Source organism: Xiphophorus maculatus, chromosome 6 (genome assembly GCF_002775205.1).
Source record: "Xiphophorus maculatus strain JP 163 A chromosome 6, X_maculatus-5.0-male, whole genome shotgun sequence".
Lineage (NCBI taxonomy): Eukaryota > Metazoa > Chordata > Actinopteri > Cyprinodontiformes > Poeciliidae > Xiphophorus > Xiphophorus maculatus.
Window position 1 is genome coordinate 4953941 of NC_036448.1, and position 19239 is coordinate 4973179.

General features: G+C 42.9%; 1 protein-coding gene and 1 long non-coding RNA gene across 2 annotated transcripts; one reads left to right on the top strand and one right to left on the bottom strand.

The window, feature by feature from the left end:
• Positions 1-548: 548 nt before the first annotated feature.
• LOC111608833 lies at positions 549-11436 on the bottom strand. Its single transcript, XR_002752876.1, has 4 exons — positions 11351-11436; positions 10528-10607; positions 1492-1563; positions 549-594 (listed from the first exon to the last, which is right to left on the bottom strand). It is a non-coding gene; the product is annotated as an uncharacterized LOC111608833 (long non-coding RNA).
• Positions 11424-18088, top strand: LOC102234216 (nuclear autoantigenic sperm protein-like). Its single transcript, XM_005811039.3, has 13 exons — positions 11424-11551; positions 11648-11758; positions 12962-13042; positions 13130-13230; positions 13310-13549; positions 14435-14511; positions 14597-14673; positions 14746-14819; positions 15466-15654; positions 15729-15883; positions 16600-16671; positions 17062-17139; positions 17656-18088. The coding sequence occupies exons 2-13, from the start codon at positions 11658-11660 to the stop codon at positions 17794-17796; spliced, it is 1386 nt and encodes a 461-aa protein (XP_005811096.1). The 5' UTR covers positions 11424-11551; positions 11648-11657; the 3' UTR covers positions 17797-18088.
• Positions 18089-19239: the final 1151 nt, after the last annotated feature.

Consider the following 19239-nt stretch of genomic DNA (forward strand, 5'->3'; position numbering starts at 1 on the left):
TTGTTTGTTTTTTGCTCACTATTCTATATGTAAATTGTGTTTTTTTTTAAGTCCCTTTTTTTCAAGTATCACCTCTTAAGTTGGGAAAAAGAGAATAATGGGGTTCGCATATTTAAGAGAGACGTTCTCATTTTGTGTGACACATAATTCTGCAATGCAAATGTTTCAAAAAGGAAGACAGAAGTTAAACCTAAAATAGATTACGGGATTAATTTAGCGTCAAAACAGGTAATGCGATTGTCTATTAGATAACTAATGGCCACATGCAAAACCATCATTGCCTATTATCATCTTGTGTATATTAGGCTACATTACATAGGCAACAGTGACATGAAATATGTGTTCAGAAGAGTCAACGTTCAACTTTTAATCCTTAGAGTCTGCTCCAGCTGTTAAACATTAAAAACATTACTTAGATGAAACTTCCTCCTTTCTTTAGACTCGTGTTGCATCATGTTCCTTTAATCAGTTCGCTTCAAAATGGATTTTTCTCTCTCGTTTCCTCTTCACATGCCGCTGCTTTGTTTACTCAGTGAATAAGCAGAGGGACGCCACACATCTTTGTCTGCACACTTTTCACAATGGAGGCAGTTTCTGGTGGTTAGTGAAAACGGAAGTTAAACTAACAACTGGCTGTCTGGTTATGACATGTGTCACATCAATTTCATTATTTGGCTTAAATATATATATATATAAGGATTTGCAGATCCTTCACAAGCAGTTTGTATTGCAAGGTTGAGCTATGACACACATTTTTATTTTACATTGATATGATTTCCATTTTGATTCAGGGGAATCATAATTGTTAAGAAAAAAAAAAGGAGAAGCGAAAACTGGTCATATAATCTTAAGAAATGATTTAAAATAAGCTCACACTAAAATGAGAGGTGTTTCAGTTTCATTGTCCAACCCCTGTATATATATATATATATATATATATATATATATATATATATATATATATATATATATATATACACTGCTCAAAAAATAAAGGGAACACTTAAACAACACAATATAACTCCAAGTAAATCAAACTTCTGTGAAATCAAACTGTCCACTTAGGAAGCAACACTGATTGACAATCAATTTCACCTGCTGTTGTGCAAATGGAACTTTGTACAGAACAAAGTATTCAATGAGAATATTTCTTTCATTCAGATCTAGGATGTGTTATTTGAGTGTTCCCTTTATTTTTTTGAGGAGTGTATATTCAAATAGGTGTGGATTTTATAAAACCATGGATAAAAACATGAGAAACAATCCTGCTGACGTGTGCTTGAGAGCTATGCTTCTTAATCAATATTATATATAACAGGATAACAAAAGTGGAACCTCAGAGGTATTGCATATTGCACTGTATTTTACATAATTTCTCATGATTTAATAGTATGTAGTTGAAGGTCTTGCCAAGTCATTCTAAAAAGCCGTCAACTAAATTGACTATTTACATTCTTCTGCATGTTTGTTCTGGCTTGTGGCAAACCTCACCTTGTGACCTTTTAGTGACGGCTTTCTTCTTGCCACTGGACTGATGTTGAGGCTTGAGGAGCTCAATTACACCTGAAGAGGAAGAAAAATTTGTTGTTTTTTTCTTTTAAAAAAAGGCAGAAATTCAAAACAAAATAGTTTTTTGTAGTCTTGACTCATATCAATCTGTTTTACCTAAGGAAACAGGAGTTTTTCAAAGCTTAAGCAGCCTCCTCGCTTTCCTCCATCATCTCTTGTCACCGATTATATTTGCACACCGTTGCCCTAGGAGAAATCTCATCAAGGGCCAGATAAGAGGGACGGTATGGTGGGGGGAGGACATAATAACCTCCTTTTAGATGCACCATTGTAGGCTCAGGATCAAACACTGTCCTGTGTTCATCTCCCGTCTCACAATATCCCCGTAATTAGTGAATACGCTCAACGGCTGATTCTGAAGCAGCTGGATGTTTGAAGGGCCCCTCAGGGGCCCATTGTCTTGGTTTCAATGAACCCTGAGGAATAACAACAAAGTTGCACCAGAGATCCGATGTAAAACTGCTAGAAATGTGATGAGTCTCTTCCACCAGACGTAAACACAGTGATGACAGTGATGCTACTGCTATGCAGCTGTGATGCGTTATTCTTCATCAACAAAAGATTTGCAATCATAAAAAAATTAGAACACCATTAAATGTTCAGTTTTTTGCTAAGAAATGTAACCAACAAAACAACATCTTTTAAAGGAGCAGTGTCATGTATTTCCAAGGCCATTTTATAGCACAGTCAACTAAATACGTTACCTTCATTTGCTATAAAAATGCTATCAAATATGGCTTTAAAAAATTTGACACCGCAATGTAACGCCTTGAAATCGGGCTACTGTCTCTTTAAAAACTCCTGCTCTTTCTGAAACTCCACCTTCAGCAAGTCAGCACAACATGGCTCCACTATTAGCCTGGTAACAGTGTTTTTCCAGCATTTCACTGCAGTTCCAGCTGGTGTTTGCTCATTTCTGCTGACTAGTCTGAAGGAGTTGAGTGGGCGGAGTTGTGGGGAAAGGTTGCTCTGTGAGGCGGAAGTGTGGAAACTGCAGCAGAGAGGAGAAGGTGGCTCTAGGTCCAGCCAGGCGTTTTGAGCAGCAGAATGGTTGCCACGGGAAATTAAAGCATTCTCAGCCTCTGGCAGTCCTTGGTGGATTCTCTGCTATGTTTTGGGTCATTGTCATGATTCTGAGTCCAGCTCTGTTTCTGGTTTATTATATTATTTTTGTTTGTTTTACAGATGGTTTCACGTTTTGCTCAATCACTCTCTGAAACATAGAACTCATGTTGGATTCTACGGTAGCGAGTCGGCAAAGAAACCCTAAACCAGGATTCTTATAGCTGTGACTCACTGTTGGTTTGTTGTTTGATTTCTCTCCTCTGTTCTTGGGTACAAATGAATCAGCTTGAGACTCATCTATCTAAAGGACGTTGCTCCAGAACTCTTGGCCTTTGTCCACTTTCTCTCTGGCAAACCTGGGTCTGACCGTCATGTTTTCTTGAATTGTCCAGTCCCTTTCTGGTTGTACAGGCAGGCACTTTCAGATCAACAGTAACGAGAGCCTGTTTTAGGTCCCGTGATGATATTTCTCGGAGACTACTTTCGGCATATTGCGTTCCACTTCCAGGGTGAACTTGCTTGGACAGCCAGACCTGGGCTTGTTGGCAGCTATTTGAAATGCCCTTCACATTTAGACTATTTGCGGAACAACAGAAAGTCTCCTTTTGAATTTTTTAGATCTGTAGCCAGACTCAGGAAACCAAACCTTCTGCCACAATCATCTTCCTGAAGCTCTTACCATCTCTTTTGAGCTCACCGTGGCACCACAGTGCTGTGAGGCTAATGGCCCAAACCAAGATGGGTCCTTGATGAGCTGTTTGGTCTGGGGTTTGAATGTTCTCTCTGTGACTACAGAAGGTTCTCTCTGGGTACTCCCGTTTTCTGTCACAGTCCGAAAACAATTTGGTCGCTTGAAATTTCTAAATAAAAATAACAACTTAAAACTGATTGATTCTTTATTGTCAGGCGTGTCTGTGTTTCCCTGTGATGGACTGGTGACCTGTCCAAGCCGTGTCATGCCCAGGCCACGGCAAACTTGAGAGACACACCGGTGACCTTGCGATCTTTAAAAGTATCATGTGAGGATGGAAAACAAATGGATGGATTATTTTATAACATATCCAGATGTGCAATAGAGTACATCTATGTCCCTACAGAGGACAGACTGATGAGCGAGAGGCTGACTGAGAGAGGCCAGGCTGAGACTTGTTCTGACAAGGTGGAGGCAAGAAAGTCAGCAGGAGAAACTCAGAGGGGAGCCGTCAGTCACAGCAGGGTACGACCACAACATGCAGAGCAGAAACACAAACAGGCACCTGCTTAGAATCCAGCAGCAGCACAGATACACACACGTAGATACTGCACCGCTTCCTCTTTTGTTTGTTCGCTTAATAAATCTAAACAGGTTTCATAAATCTACAACTGTTTTATACAACCTTTAGGTCACGCATGAAGTTAAATCTGTTTTATCCTGGTTATAGTTGGTCTTTTGATGCTTTAGGTATGCTGACTTCTTATGCAGAAGGATACTTAATGTTATATTTAAAAAAGCTTGCAGTGTAAAAAAAAAAAGCAATAGAGGAACTCTATAGATGTTTGTTTTTAAGAACAGGGCAACATTTGAGTATTTTCAGTTTATTAAAATATAAACAACATCAGAAAGGTACAAATATTACTGGGTAATTACATGTTACGGGTAGTTAAAGCAGGATGGGCCGCCAGGCTTAAAATACACTGAGGGAAACCCTGATAAAAGTGTCTTAATCTGTACATCACTGCCCACTTAATAATGATATTTTTTTAAATAAGCTCTCTAAGAGTATACATATATACATATATATATTTCTAGCTCCTCTCCAAAAGCACCTTAATCACTTTCGAGAGGAGGGGCTGGAGAAACCGTCGCATTAGATCTTTTTACCCGGTCTTTGCCTACTTCCTTTCCTTTTGATAAAGGTAAATGAAGCCCCTTCTGAACATGATGATGTAGAAGCAGTCGTGATAGTTTGTGGACTCATTTTAAGCGATTAAAAAAAAGAAAAGACGTTTGATACGAGACGGAACTACGAAATTTAACTACGAAAAAACATAACTCAACTAGAAATCATAGTGCAGCAAATAGAACCTCCAGCCCCTGCGTCCTCCACTCCTCCGGTCGTCACCGCTGTGGCTGCCGCTCCCACGCCCCCAGCAGCCGTCGCTCCTAAGCCTTCTCCAGCCCCTCGGCGAAGAGAGCACACTATCGCCTTCGCTCTGGTCCCCATGATGATGGGTTTCCAGGCGGTCGCCAGCCAGGGGGCGCCAGCCAGGGGGCGCGGCTGATGGCGTGGCCTGTTCCCCGTAAGTGAGCCTTCGGGCCCTGTTAGTGGGTTCTTGGCCCCTAAAGAGCTTCCTAGTTCCTCCGAGTTTCCTAGCGTCCCCTCCAAGCTCCCTGGCTTTCCCTCCGAGCTCCCTAGCGTCTCCTTCAAGCTCCCTGGCTTTCCCTCCAAGCTCCCTAGCGTCTCCTTCAAGCTCCCTAGCGTCCCCTCCAAGCTCCCTAGCTTTCCCTCCGAGCTCCTTAGCGTCTCCTCCGAGCTCCCTAGTGTTCCCAATGTTTCCTCGTCGCCCCCTAGTGCTCCTCCCGAGAACCAGCCTCCTAGTGCTCCTCCAGATTCTCCCAGAGACTCCTTGTCACCGCCTCCTGTGGCCCGGTCCCTGCGCCGACGTTGCCTGGCGGACCCGCCTCCCCCAGCCTGGCCTCTGTACCGACGTCGACCTCCGGACCAGCCTCCAGTGGCCCGGCCCCAGCACCGACGTTGCCCGTCGGACCCACATTCGGCTCCTTCCTGTGTCTCCGGCCACCCTGCTGGGTGCTGCTCAAATCTTTCATCTTCAGATGAGCTCTCTGAAGAAACATCGCTGTTTTACATCGTCTTCAGAGACGATGTCAGAACCTGAGGACTCAAATCTTCCATCTTCAGATGGGCTTTCTGAAGAAACAACACTGTGTTTTTCATCGTCTTCAACGAAATCTTCAAATCCAAAATTCTTGTATCGTCCATCTTCAGATGTGCTCTCCTTTGAAACACCACTGTGTTTTACATCGTCTTCGGCGACGACGTCAAAATCAAAGTGTTCTGAACTTTCGTCAGTTGATCTCTCTGCTGAAAGGTCTTCATCTTTAATCCGATATCCCAGGAACTTTTCTACTCCCTTCGTAACAAGATACCCAAGGCCCCAACCGATGGTTAAAATCATCTTGACTGTAGTTGAAATGGTTTCTAAAATCACTGTTCGAAATCGATTATCATATTCCAAATGATAATAATATTCGCTTGAACCTTTATGACATCATCGATGAGAACACCGATGACATGATGATGTCACACGACCTGTGCCAGGTTCTTGTTTGTTTTAGTTGCTATGGAAACACAAGGAGTTATGTATGAGATAAAACTACTGTCAATTAAAAATGCATGCGTAGACATCTAAATTTGTGAATTGAAGTCAGTAAATGTGCATAAATGTAAGTTTTGTATTTGTCCTGTTTTTCAACTCATACGTACGTGTAACTTTACCTATGAGAATACTCGTAAACAAATAAATTAATACAAGTGTTTTTGATTGGTTTTATAGAGAGTAAGTATTTTTCCAGAAGTTAGACACACATCAGTCACATTTAGAAACTGGCTCTAAACCATCTGCTTGATCTATTTTGAACTGGGAGTGAGGAGGATCCTCTTCAACTTATCATGTCTTGCCTTAATTACTTGCTCTGTTCATAAGGAAAACATTGGCTGGCTGACTTCTCTGGTTTTCACTGCTTAGCTGTGTCATTTATATATTTCCTCTGTCCTGTTGTACAAATGGTTTTTTTAAACATTTTATCTCCAAAAATATAGAAATGTTATGGATGAAATAATGTGTTTACAATCATGAATTTAAAGTGTAGCAGGAAGCCGGAGCACCCGGAGAGAAACCTGCAAACTTCTTTTTGATATTTTATTCATGAAATGTAATTACAAAATCTATTTCTGACATTTTGTAATTAAATGTCAGAAATACATTTATTATTTCAGAGCCTTTTTGGGAAATAAAGGTTCTAGTGGCCTTTATTTAATAGGAGTAGACAGGAAAGTGGGTTATGAGAGAGGGGATTCAAACCCAGGACTTTGATGCTGCAAGGCAACAGTGCTCCCAACTGAGCCACTGTCCAACAGTTTTATTCTCAAAATTAATGTTTTATTAACATCTAAGGAGAATTTAGAGGCCAATTAACCAAACAGTCATGATGTTAGACTGTGGCAGGAAGCCGGAGCGCCCGGAGAGAAACCTGCAAACAGGAAACCTGTCAATCTTTTTACCCTTTTGTTAGAGATTTTTTGGTATTATCATTTTATTCTTACTTTAGTTCACATTCAGCCTATAGATCATTGTGATTTTCTGTTTAAAGTGTTCTCTTCCTTACGTGTGTATGGAGGTCACTACTGTCGGTTCAACTTTACGCACCTCCTAATTTAGTAACTACCTGTGAACAGTCGTATTTTGTTTTATTGACAGTACTGACCGAGATTTGAACCGGGCTCAGACCTTTGATTAGATATCACATCTGGAACTGGGTTGTTAGATGTTTGGGTTAGAAGCTTTACGACCTCTGTTGTGTTTCCTGACTGCCCCCTTGCCTGTTCTTCTTTGACAATAAAAACAGGAGTCCTTGTGAGGGCAGATCAGAACGCTCTGTGGAACTGATCGGAGGAGAAGTTTGATAGAGCCTTCCCTTTTACAAAAGCTCCACGTAAAATTCATATACGTTGTCTGTGGTTCTTTCTTTTATTTAGGTTCGAAAGGAAAATACCTATCACCTTTGATCCCAGAAAATTTTGTGTCTCTTGTCATGAATGTTTAAGTAACTGAACTCAACAACACATGTTCTGTCCCAGTTACTGAAACGTCTCCAGCTTCAAAATGCTCGGTTATTATCTCATCAGGGATATTTTCTTCAACCAAATTAGAAATTTCTAGCTCTTCTCCAAAAGCACCTTAATCGCTTTCGAGAGGAGGGGCTGGAGAAACCGTCGCATTAGATCTTTTTACCCGGTCTTTGCCTACTTCCTTTCCTTTTGATAAAGGTAAATGAAGCCCCTTCTGAACATGATGATGTAGAAGCAGTCGTGATAGTTTGTGGACTCATTTTAAGCGATAAAAATTAGAAAAGACGTTTGATACGAGACGGAACTACGAAATTTAACTACGAAAAAACATAACTCAACTAGAAATCATAGTGCAGCAAATAGAACCTCCAGCCCCTGCGTCCTCCACTCCTCCGGTCGTCACCGCTGTGGCTGCCGCTCCCACGCCCCCAGCAGCCGTCGCTCCTAAGCCTTCTCCAGCCCCTCGGCGAAGAGAGCACACTATCGCCTTCGCTCTGGTCCCCATGATGATGGGTTTCCAGGTGGTCGCCAGCCAGGGGGCGCCAGCCAGGGGGCGCGGCTGATGGCGTGGCCTGTTCCCCGTAAGTGAGCCTTCGGGCCCTGTTAGTGGATTCTTGGCCCCTAAAGAGCTTCCTAGTTCCTCCGAGTTTCCTAGCGTCCCCTCCAAGCTCCCTGGCTTTCCCTCCGAGCTCCCTAGCGTCTCCTTCAAGCTCCCTAGTGTTCCCTCCAAGCTCCCTAGTGTCCCCTCCAAGCTCCCTAGCTTTCCCTCCAAGCTCCCTAGCGTCTCCTTCAAGCTCCCTGGCTTTCCCTCCAAGCTCCCTGGCTTTCCCTCCGAGCTCCCTAGCGTCTCCTTCAAGCTCCCTAGCGTCTCCTCCAAGCTCCCTGGCTTTCCCTCCAAGCTCCCTGGCTTTCCCTCCGAGCTCCCTAGCGCCTCCTTCAAGCTCCTTGGCTTTCCCTCCAAGCTCCCTGGCTTTCCCTCCGAGCTCCCTAGCGTCTCCTTCAAGCTCCCTAGCGTCTCCTCCAAGCTCCCTGGCTTTCCCTCCAAGCTCCCTGGCTTTCCCTCCGAGCTCCCTAGTGTCTCCTTCAAGCTCCCTAGCGTCTCCTCCAAGCTCCCTGGCTTTCCCTCCGAGCTCCCTAGCGCCTCCTTCAAGCTCCCTGGCTTTCCCTCCAAGCTCCCTGGCTTTCCCTCCAAGCTCCCTGGCTTTCCCTCCGAGCTCCCTAGCGTCTCCTTCAAGCTCCCTAGCGTCCCCTCCAAGCTCCTTGGCTTTCCCTCCAAGCTCCCTAGCTTTCCCTCTGAGCTCCCTAGCGTCTCCTCCGAGCTCCCTAGTGTTCCCAATGTTTCCTCGTCGCCCCCTAGTCCTCCTCCCGAGAACCAGCCTCCTAGTGCTCCTCCAGATTCTCCCAGAGACTCCTTGTCGCCGCCTCCTGTGGCCCGGTCCCTGCGCCGACGTTGCCTGGCGGACCCGCCTCCCGCAGTCTGGCCTCTGTACCGACGTCGACCTCCGGACCAGCCTCCAGTGGCCCGGCCCCAGCACCGACGTTGCCCGTCGGACCCACATTCGGCTCCTTCCTGTGTCTCCGGCCACCCTGCTGGGTGCTGCTCAAATCTTTCATCTTCAGATGAGCTTTCTGAAGAAACATCACTGTGTTTTTCATCGTCTTCAGAGACAATGTCAGAATCAGAAGACTCAAATCTTTCATCTTCAGATGAGCTCTCTGAAGAAACATCGCTGTGTTCTACATCGTCTTCAGAGACAATGTCAGAATCAGAAGACTCAAATCTTTCATCTTCAGATGAGCTCTCTGAAGAAACATCACTGTGTTCTACATCGTCTTCAGAGACGATGTCAGAACCTGAGGACTCAAATCTTCCATCTTCTGATGAGCTCTCTGCAGAAACATCAGTGTGTTTTTCATCGTCTTCAACGAAATCTCCCAGTCCAAAGTAATTATGTTGTTTATCCTCAGATGAGCTCTCTGCAGAAACATCAGTGTGTTTTACATTGTCTTCAGAGACGATGTCAGAACCTGAGGACTCAAATCTTCCATCTTCAGATGGGCTTTCTGAAGAAACAACACTGTGTTTTTCATCGTCTTCAACGAAATCTTCAAATTCAAAATTCTTGTATCGTCCATCTTCAGATGTGCTCTCCTTTGAAACATCCTTGTGTTTTACATCGTCTTCAGAGACGACGTCAAAATCAAAGTGTTCTGGACTTTCATCAGTTGATCTCTCTGCTGAAATGTCTTCATCATTAATCCGATATCCCAGGAACTTTTCTACTCCCTTTGTAACAAGATACCCAAGGCCCCAACCGATGGTTAAAATCATCTTGACTGTAGTTGAAATGGTTTCTAAAGTCACTGTTCGAAATCGTCTCTCTATCAAAGTGTTGTACCTCCAACGGCGTTGAAAAGCAAACTGAGAATTCTTGGATTCCAAATGATAATAATAATGGCTTGAACCTTTATGACATCATCGATGAGAACACCGATGACATGATGATGTCAGGTTCTTGTTTGTTTTAGTTGCTATGGAAACACAAGGAGTTATGTATGAGATAAGACTACTGTCAATTAAAAATGCATGCGTAGACATCTAAATTTGTGAATTTAAGTCAGTAAATGTGCATAAATGTAAGTTTTGTATTTGTCCTGTTTTTCAACTCATACGTACGTGTAACTTTACCTATGAGAATACTCGTAAACAAATAAATTAATACAAGTGTTTTTGATTGGTTTTATAGAGAGTAAGTATTTTTCCAGAAGTTAGACACACATCAGTCACATTTAGAAACTGGCTCTAAACCATCTGCTTGATCTATTTTGAACTGGGAGTGAGGAGGATCCTCTTCAACTTATCATGTCTTGCCTTAATTACTTGCTCTGTTCATAAGGAAAACATTGGCTGGCTGACTTCTCTGGTTTTCACTGCTTAGCTGTGTCATTTATATATTTCCTCTGTCCTGTTGTACAAATACTTTTTTTAAAACATTTTATCTCCAAAAATATAGAAATGTTATGGATGAAATGAGCAACTCACCAATCGGTAAGATGGGTACCAGTCTCCACATCATCTTAGATGGTTTCTGAATTTGTTCTTCATAAATGAATCACAGAGAACTGAATAAGATATGAGGAAAAAAGTTATTTGCACAAATTCCTTCTCCACTGTGAAACTAATAACAGTTGAATCATCTAGTCATGTTGAATTCATGATGTGCATCACGCAAATCTCCTTTGCATTAGAAATCTCCTCTGAGGACAATAGTCTTGTTCAATGTGCCACTTTTTAAAATTTGAGCCCCTGCCCCTCCATAGGTCTCTGCACGGCCCTGCACCATCCCACCCCGGGACGTGGTAATAAAAGGTTGGAGACCACTGATCTACATGACCTGATAAGAACCTGATCTATATAATTTACACTTAAGATCTTTAAAGCAGAGGTCAATATTGATTTTATTCGACTTGCCATATAAGATAAAGACATTTTGAATGTTCTTTTACCTTTGATAATTTTATGGCTTATTGCTTTTTCAGGTTCAGTTTTTTCAATAATGAACATTCATAAAATGATCATCTCACCTCCTCCCAGGATGCTGCCCTGGGCTGGGATATTAATCTATACCAGAACTCCTCATCGGTTCCTATTGCATTTGTTCTCACAAGGCATTTCCTCCCCCCACAATTTTGCCCTTAAACTCCAATCGTTTAATACTCTTTTTTTGTATTTCAAGAAATTCTCATAAGACGATGAACACCGCCGTTTTAGATTAAATGAAACATATGGAAGAGTTTCTTTTCAATCAAGCGGTGGATGAACAACATGAACACAACATACTGTTTCAGAACAAAGTTGTCTGTACCTTTAAGAATTCTCCCGCGTTTGTCTACGACTCCGGAAGGAGCGAGCCCGTTTCGCGCTAAATTGAAACAACAGAGCAGTTCAGCAGTCCACGCGAGGAGCGACTCACACGTCACATCTGAACCCCTCGCTGCCAGTGGTAGTCTTCAACAAGGTCTGCTGTTTCTTAGCACTCTTCAAAATTGTATTTAAGTTTACCAGCGTAAGTATACAACTTATTATTTTATTGCAAGAAAAATAAAAAATAAAAAAATATATATATATTTAAGTGACCACTTGCTTTGGTTTCTCTGTTCAGTGAAGCCAAAATGGAGGAGGCCAACAAGCTCGTCGGGACCGGCAAGAAGTTCCTGGTGACGGGGAAGGTGGTGGAGGCAGTGAGCGCCCTGCAGGAGGCCTGCGGGATGCTGTGAGTAAACCGGCGGCAGACAAAAAGACTCTCACTCAGTATCTTATATATATATATCTTTTGGTTGCAAATAGTTTCATTTTGTATTGTTGACTTTTGTATCTCGAGAAATTGTCTATTTATTTATGCATTTCTAACAGGCTATATTTTTGGTTGTCTAAAATTCTGGCGTTAAGCATCCTCTCCTTTGTGCGGGTTTCCTTCGGGTTTCCTGCGTTATCGTAATAATAGAAAGGAGTGAATGCGGCCCAAACCGCGTTGTTCGCAGTTAGCTTTCACGGCTGTTTCAATGGTTGCGTTTAATTACATGTTACAGTGAAAATGGTCACTTTTAAATGTTCTCAAAGAAAATGTTTGGTCCCCATTTTTCAATAGCCACCTTTTCCTCGCTGTCTCTTAGAAACGTAGCGTTAAGGTTAAAAGGTGAGGCACAACCTCGAGGTCTGACCTCAGCAAAATAAATAAATAAATAAAAATCGTCGACTTTAAATTTATTCAGAACTTTTCAGTTTACCATCAAAACTGAGTTTTAAAGGGACAAACAATTGAGTTTTGAAATGCCTGGTCCAAAAGCGTGTAGAAACCCTGATGGAGTGAAGTTTTTTTTTTGTTGTTGTTTTTTTTTCCCAAGTCCATCCATTAACTGCATCTTCAGTCTCAATGTTGTGTGTCAAACAAATTGGTCCAATTTTGTCACCAGGAAAATACAATCATTCAAATGATAACCCAACTGGGAACTGGAGCTGAATATGTAAGCTTGCAATAGCCAAACATTTTATTTCTTTCCTGTGTTTGACAATAGCTAACCTATGGCAGAATAGAGGACCGACTCACTGCCTGTACAAAATATAAAACAACAAACACCCTCGGGGTCCTTCCAACTGCAATAAAATATATTGCTGTATATTTCAATGCAGTTACATGTCCGTTCTGTGTATTATCTCCATTAACAACAGGTCTGCTCACTTTTCACGTATGGCCTTCGTACAAAAGAACATATGTATTTTAAAAAATGTTCAGATTTTTTGTTTTCTACTTAATTTTATTTTATTTTTTAAAATAAAAGTAATTTAATTTTATTTAGTAAAAGGGGCATTTTTTTTCCTCCTCCAAACATTTTGCAGAAGTACAATTCGAAACAGAATATTTTGGCTGATGTGTAACTTGATGATGATATTGACGAGAGAAAAAAAATAATTTCAGAGCTAAGAAGTACGGAGACACGGCGGATGAGTGCGGGGAGGCGTTCTACTGGTGTGGGAAAGCACTGCTGGATTTGGCACGGTGGGTTTAAAAAACGTTAAACTAGCTTTAACCGCCGCTTGACGGCGCTTTGAGTCTGCAGATGTGAACGACAGGATGTGATTACAGGATGGAGAACTCCGTCCTGGGGAACGCTCTGGAAGGAGTCCCGGAGGAGGAGGAGGAAAAGCCCAAAGACTCCAACGTTGAGAGCGTAGAAAATGTTGATGGTGAGGGGGCGGGGCTAACTACTTCAAATCCCACTGGGAGCTGGCGCCGACGCTTAACGCTCATCCATCGCATTGTTAGAAAAGTCCAGAGACGAGCTGAGGGTTCAGGTGTACGATGCCATGGCGGAGAAGAAAACAGACTCCGAGAAGCAGAGCGAGGCGACGGAGGAGAGCAAGACTGAAGGCTCAGAGGCTACACCGGAGAAGAAGGAGGAGGAAGAGGACGGCGAGGATGAATCACCTGCTGAGGAGAAGGAGGGAGAATCTGAAGCTGCTGCTGAACAGGAAGAATCTACAGATAAACCAGAGGAAGCTGGAGGTAAACATCTGATTTATCCAGACTGTAGAGATGTTTCTGTCACAACTGGGCACAAAACTTGGCTGATGTCAATATTGGCAGAAAAGGGATGCAGTTTTACCGAAAGACCGTCTTAGAATTCTGGGGGGAAAAAGTTTTTTTTTTTTTGTTTTTCTTTTTTTGAGTTTTCAGAAAATTTCTACTTATTTCTCCTAATTTGTCCGAATTCTTGCAATATTATGACTTTATTCTCGTAATTAAAACTGGAAAAAAAATCTTAGCCGAACCCTGATATTCCATTGCAGAGTTGTCCTGAATTCAAACTCTGTAAAAATAGCTGTAAAACACACTAGTCAAACAAGATGGCCGCCTTTGGTGTGGCGACATCACTCTGACCTACGGAAGCCCGAGGAGTTGATAGTTGGGAGGGGAAAAAACAAAATTGTGATTTATTTTTTCCTTCCAAAAATTATAAATCTTCAAAAACCAGGAATTCAATTAATTGATCAAATTAATTGCTTGTATTTTAATTTCTGCAGCAAAGCATCAGTAGCTGCATTTCCACTAAGAGTTTGCTCAGAACTTTGCCAACATTCTGCAAATGTTGGAAAAAAAAGTAAAAAAAGCAATTTCACAATTGCAGTTTCCCATTAAATAAGAAACACGATTAAAATCCCACATGAATACATTTGGGGTGGCAAGTCGTTAAACAGGCCGGGTCACTTCCTGTCGTCTTCTTCATTTCCACCAGTAGTAACATCCAGTTATCGATCATGCAACTCGCACAAAAAAAAGTGTTTCAATAAAGCAAATTTATTTCCACAATTCCAATTTGCGCAATTTTGCGCTTAATGGAAACGAGTGGTTTCAGCTGGGTGCCATGGTAACCACACCTCCCCTCTGCAGGCGATGAAGACGAGGACGACGAAGAGACGGAGGCTGAAGTGGAGGAGCTCGGTGAAGGGGAGCCCACTGCTGACAAGGTACTGACCGCACACTGGCCTTCAGACGGAAAGCATGACGTGGGCTCACGTCATGCTTTCTTCCTCCATGCTGACCTTCCTCCAGGACAGTGAGGATGAGGAGGTGGGGAACCTGCAGCTGGCCTGGGAGATGCTGGAAGTGGCTAAAGTCATCTACAGAAGGTAGAGCTGCAGCGACGCCTGCGGGATCCAGACGCCTGCTGGGATCTGACCTCATGTCTCCGTTTGACTCAGGAAGGAGGGGAAGGACGACCAGCTGATGGCGGCGCAGACCCACCTGAAGCTGGGAGAGGTTTCTGCCGAGTCGGGTAAAAAGACTCACTTTTTCAACACGCTGTTAGATTTTCAGGGTATTGTTTGCTGGGAGGGCATATTGTCACTTTCCTAAAATAATGGCCTGGGCCAATTGTTTTGCCAATTTTTATTTGTATTTTTTTTTCAGTCTTAGGTCATTGCTTTAGGAAGGTGACAATATGTAACTAAGAGGAAAATGATGTATGTAAGGGGTGCCCAAAGTGTGGCACCGGGGTCATTTATGGCCCTTAGACTGATTTTGTGCAGCTGCCGACTGCAGTTCCATGAAGATGTAAATCCAGCCCGTCCATTTTTTTTTTTTTTTACCATTTTTTTCTCCGAAGAGTTTTTGCGGCGCTAGTGGCTTGTATTTTTTGTACAGTAGGCAGACAGGACGGAGGGTGAGGAGAGGGGGGAAGACATGCGGCAAAGGTCGTCGGGACCGGGAGTCGAACCTGCGACGTCCGCGTCGAGGACTAAGGCCTCCAAACGTGGGGCGCGCTAACCCCCTGCGCCACCACAGCACGCCCCAATCCATTTTTATTTTTCCCTTAAATCAAACCGTAATCATAAAATCAATTCCCGGGCCACATGTTGGACCCCCCTGATTTAAGACGTTTGTTCTGGAATATTGTTGCTCATATTGAATCTGCGTGTCAGGAAATTACAACCAGGCACTCGAGGACTTCCAGGAGTGTCTGAAGGTCCAGCTGAAGCACCTGGACCCGGACAGCCGCCTGCTGGCAGAGACCCACTACCAGCTGGGGGTCACCCACAGCCTGAACCTCCAGTACGTCCCGGCCATCCAGGCCCTGAATAACTCCATCTCGGTCATCAAGAACAGGCTGGGTGAGGCGCCTGGCACCTCAGCAGATCACCACGCAGAGAGCCGACCTTTTAGTCTGACGTTGTTGACCTTTCAGAAAAACTGCAGGAGATGATGGACAAAGCCGAGAGTCCAGAAGCTCTGGAAGAGGAGAGGAAGGAGATGGAGGAGCTGAAGGCTCTGCTCCCAGAGATCCAGGAGAAGGTGGAAGACGCCACTGAGGGGATGAAGAGCAGCGCTGAGGCGGCTCAGGTGAGCTGGGAATGGACAAACTGCTTAATCTGGGTTTTTCTTTTTACTACAGGGGATCTGCATCCTTAGTCTTACATTTGTGTATCTAAAATCACATTACGTTCACTAAAAAGAAAAAGAGTTGGCCTTAATTACCTTAATCACAGGCATTACATTTTGTTGTGCCAGAATTATTTAGTCTTATATTCTGTGAGTCTTGCTCTTTTTTTCTTAAGGATTTCACTGTTATGCAGAACTTTGATTCTCATGCAGACGACTTTATTGCGTTCTGTGATTAGAGGCAGTTGTGGCTACCGCTAACACGCTACTAATACACAATTGAAGGCTAGCTAGCATGAAGCTAGCCAGCTTTTGTACATCTGTCATGGGTAAGTTCACATTTCTAACCAGTTGGCTGGATGATGTTTCTTTGCCATTGGCTCACTTCTCAGGCCAATCCATGCAAGTTATTTGCGATTTTTCTTTTTATACATTTCTGTAGTTATACATATTTTCCAATTCTGTTCCTAGCCTTACAAAGTCTTTGAGTTGGTGAAATCCTGCAGAAGTTCTTTCAAAGAAAGAAATAACCTACCAAGATGTTGCTTATATTCTGAATACTTGGATTATTTGGACCAGTCCATAGATGTACAATTCTCATGTTTGCATTCTTAACGCTGACCGATGCTCCACAGCTCCTGTCCTGAGTTCTTTGTTTGCTTTGTTCCCACCTGTAGGATGGAGCCTCCAGTTCCTCTGCTTTGCCCGATTCTACCGTCGGCCCTGCTGACTCTTCGTCCAGTCCAGCAGTAAGTCTGCTCCTGAAATAGCAGGGCTTACACGGATGAAACATTGACACTGGGAAGTGTTTACAGCTGAAAACGAGATATTTGAAGCTTCTGATTTCTTAAACCCTCACTTCCTGACATTGTGAAAAAGTAAAAAGTCTGATGTAGGCCAGGCATCCAAAACCCAAACAAAATACAGAGGAGGTTCCTGAAAAGACCAAAACTCTCCCCATCGGTCAAACATTGTGGAATGTCCCTTAGATGACCAGCAGGGGGGAGTGTTATGATCTAACTTTAACTTGAACTAGTTCTGGTTCCTTTCTCATTTGTCAGAAGCAAAGTTTTGGTTGTGTCTCTAACCGCCTGAACGTTGTTTTTCCTAATGGCTACTTGTCTCAATTTCCCAACCAGCTGCAAAGCACCAACAGCACCAGTGTACATCCCTCCACCGTCCCAGTGTCCGATATCTCCCACCTGGTCAGAAAGAAGGTGAGTACTCAGACATTTGACGGTGACCCTGGTGCAGGTTGAGGATCTCACCTCCCTTTAAAGTAATTTTTTAAAGGAATTCTATCCAAAAGTTCAGATGGGACTGGAACAGGAATAATCCAATTCAAACATGCAGTGGATGATGATGATGCATTCTGGTACTCAGTGAAGTTATAAAGTGCCTTTTATATGATTTTTATTTTGTAAACCTCTTACTGCCTAAATTTGTGTGTTTTTGTTTTTTTTTAAACATTTTCTTGCTGTCAGGTGGATACTAAATTAAGCAGTTTTATGTATATTTAGCACAATATGTGAAATGTAGAAATGGGCCAATTCTTGTATGTGTAGAATATGCACCAATTGGCATTAGGTGCCAGGTGCCGTTTTGGCTGCATTACAGTAGTTTTTGATCCACAAGCCATTTATCCCATTAGCTCTAGACTTGTTTGTTTTGGTTGTATTTACCCAGAATGCCCTGTGCTATGGTGCCCTATTTTTTTCTGTGCTTCCTTTCAGAGGAAACCAGAAAGTCCAGTAAAGGAAGCTGAAGTGAAGAGGGTGAAGCAGGACGACGACCAGGAGCCCCCCGCCAACGGGATCCACAAAGCTAACGGAGATTCCGCCAAACGCACCGAAAACATGGAGGTGGCAAAGTGACGCGTCTTTAGGCTTCCTTCCACTTTTCTTTGATGCTCACTGTCCAAGAATATGAAATACACTCTGCTCAGGGGACGCATCTCTGAAGTTCAGAACTGCAATGTTCAGGTTTGGCTGCAGAAAGACCACGACCACAGAACCTGGAGCCTCCTCACTTGTGTTTTAAGTCGGTGAAGCCAGACCGGTTCACATTCTCCTGGACAGCTCTCACACCGGGTTGCTGCTGTTGTAAATATGTTGTTTTTCTAAACCTTTTTGTAACCTGTAAAGTTAATAAAGATTGTCAGCTGAACTTTCTTGCTAATGGTCTGATTTGACTCGGGTGTGTTGAAACGGAGTCGTCTGCTTCAACAGACATGACACCTAAAGAGAAAAGGGTCCAGAGAACTTTAATTCATGCTGGTTCTTTTACAAATCCTAATTATAGCATTTTATGCTGTAATTGGCAATAAAATGCTAATTGTAGCTATAATTAGTTATTGCCATTTATAGATTTATATTGCTATAATAAAATGCTAGCTATTAAACATGTAATACAATGGTTTTTTTGTGTATGTAGATGTTCTTTAGGTTATCTCTCACACCTGACGCTGAGTTACAGTCGCTTTTTGGTTCCCTACTTTCCGAAAATGGGCCCAGGTAGTTCCGAATAATGGAGTTTGAGTGAAAGACAAATTCGGGTTCAAAACCAGGCGTCGCCAAGTCATGTTTTTGCCCCGCTCCTGGTTCAAATCGTTAATTATACACCTCGCCTTGGCTCGGATTGTCTCCAGTGGATTTTTGACCACTGACCAATCAGCGAACAGAAAACGTAGTAAACAATGGCGTTGATTTTCTGCGCCATTTTAGAATTGTAGTTTGAGCAATGGCGGCAGATTAAATGAACCAAGCCAATCAACAGCAGCGCCTAAGAAACGACTGAAGCATTTACAGAACTGGAGCCACAATAAGATTCAACTAAACACTTGCCCTTTATTAAGTTGGTGGATTTTATTAGAAGCTTCATAGTAAAGGGGCTGAACACGCACTTACACCAGACCTGATTTTTGGCGTAACACGAAACTCATCCCCTAACATTTTATAATTACTGCACTACTTGGTGTTGGGTTTGCTAAAGCAGTGAAATACATTGAACCCTAATGTATGCGAATTAACATTTTTTGTTTTACTGACACAACCTGACTAATTAAAGAGGCCAAGAATACCAGGACTAGAGTTGAGATTTATGGCCTGAGCTGAACCCATCAGGCAAAAAAAAAATTTGCTAGATGTTTGGGCTCAGGCTTCTGGGGAACGTTTAACAACCCTACAACACGTCCAGTCCAGAAAAGCCAAAAGAGAAAGTGCGATGAAAAGTTAACAGCACTGCCCTGCTCTTATCACACATCCCAGAAGATGCGCACTTGACTCACTGCGGTGGCAACAAAATGGAGCTAGAAGACG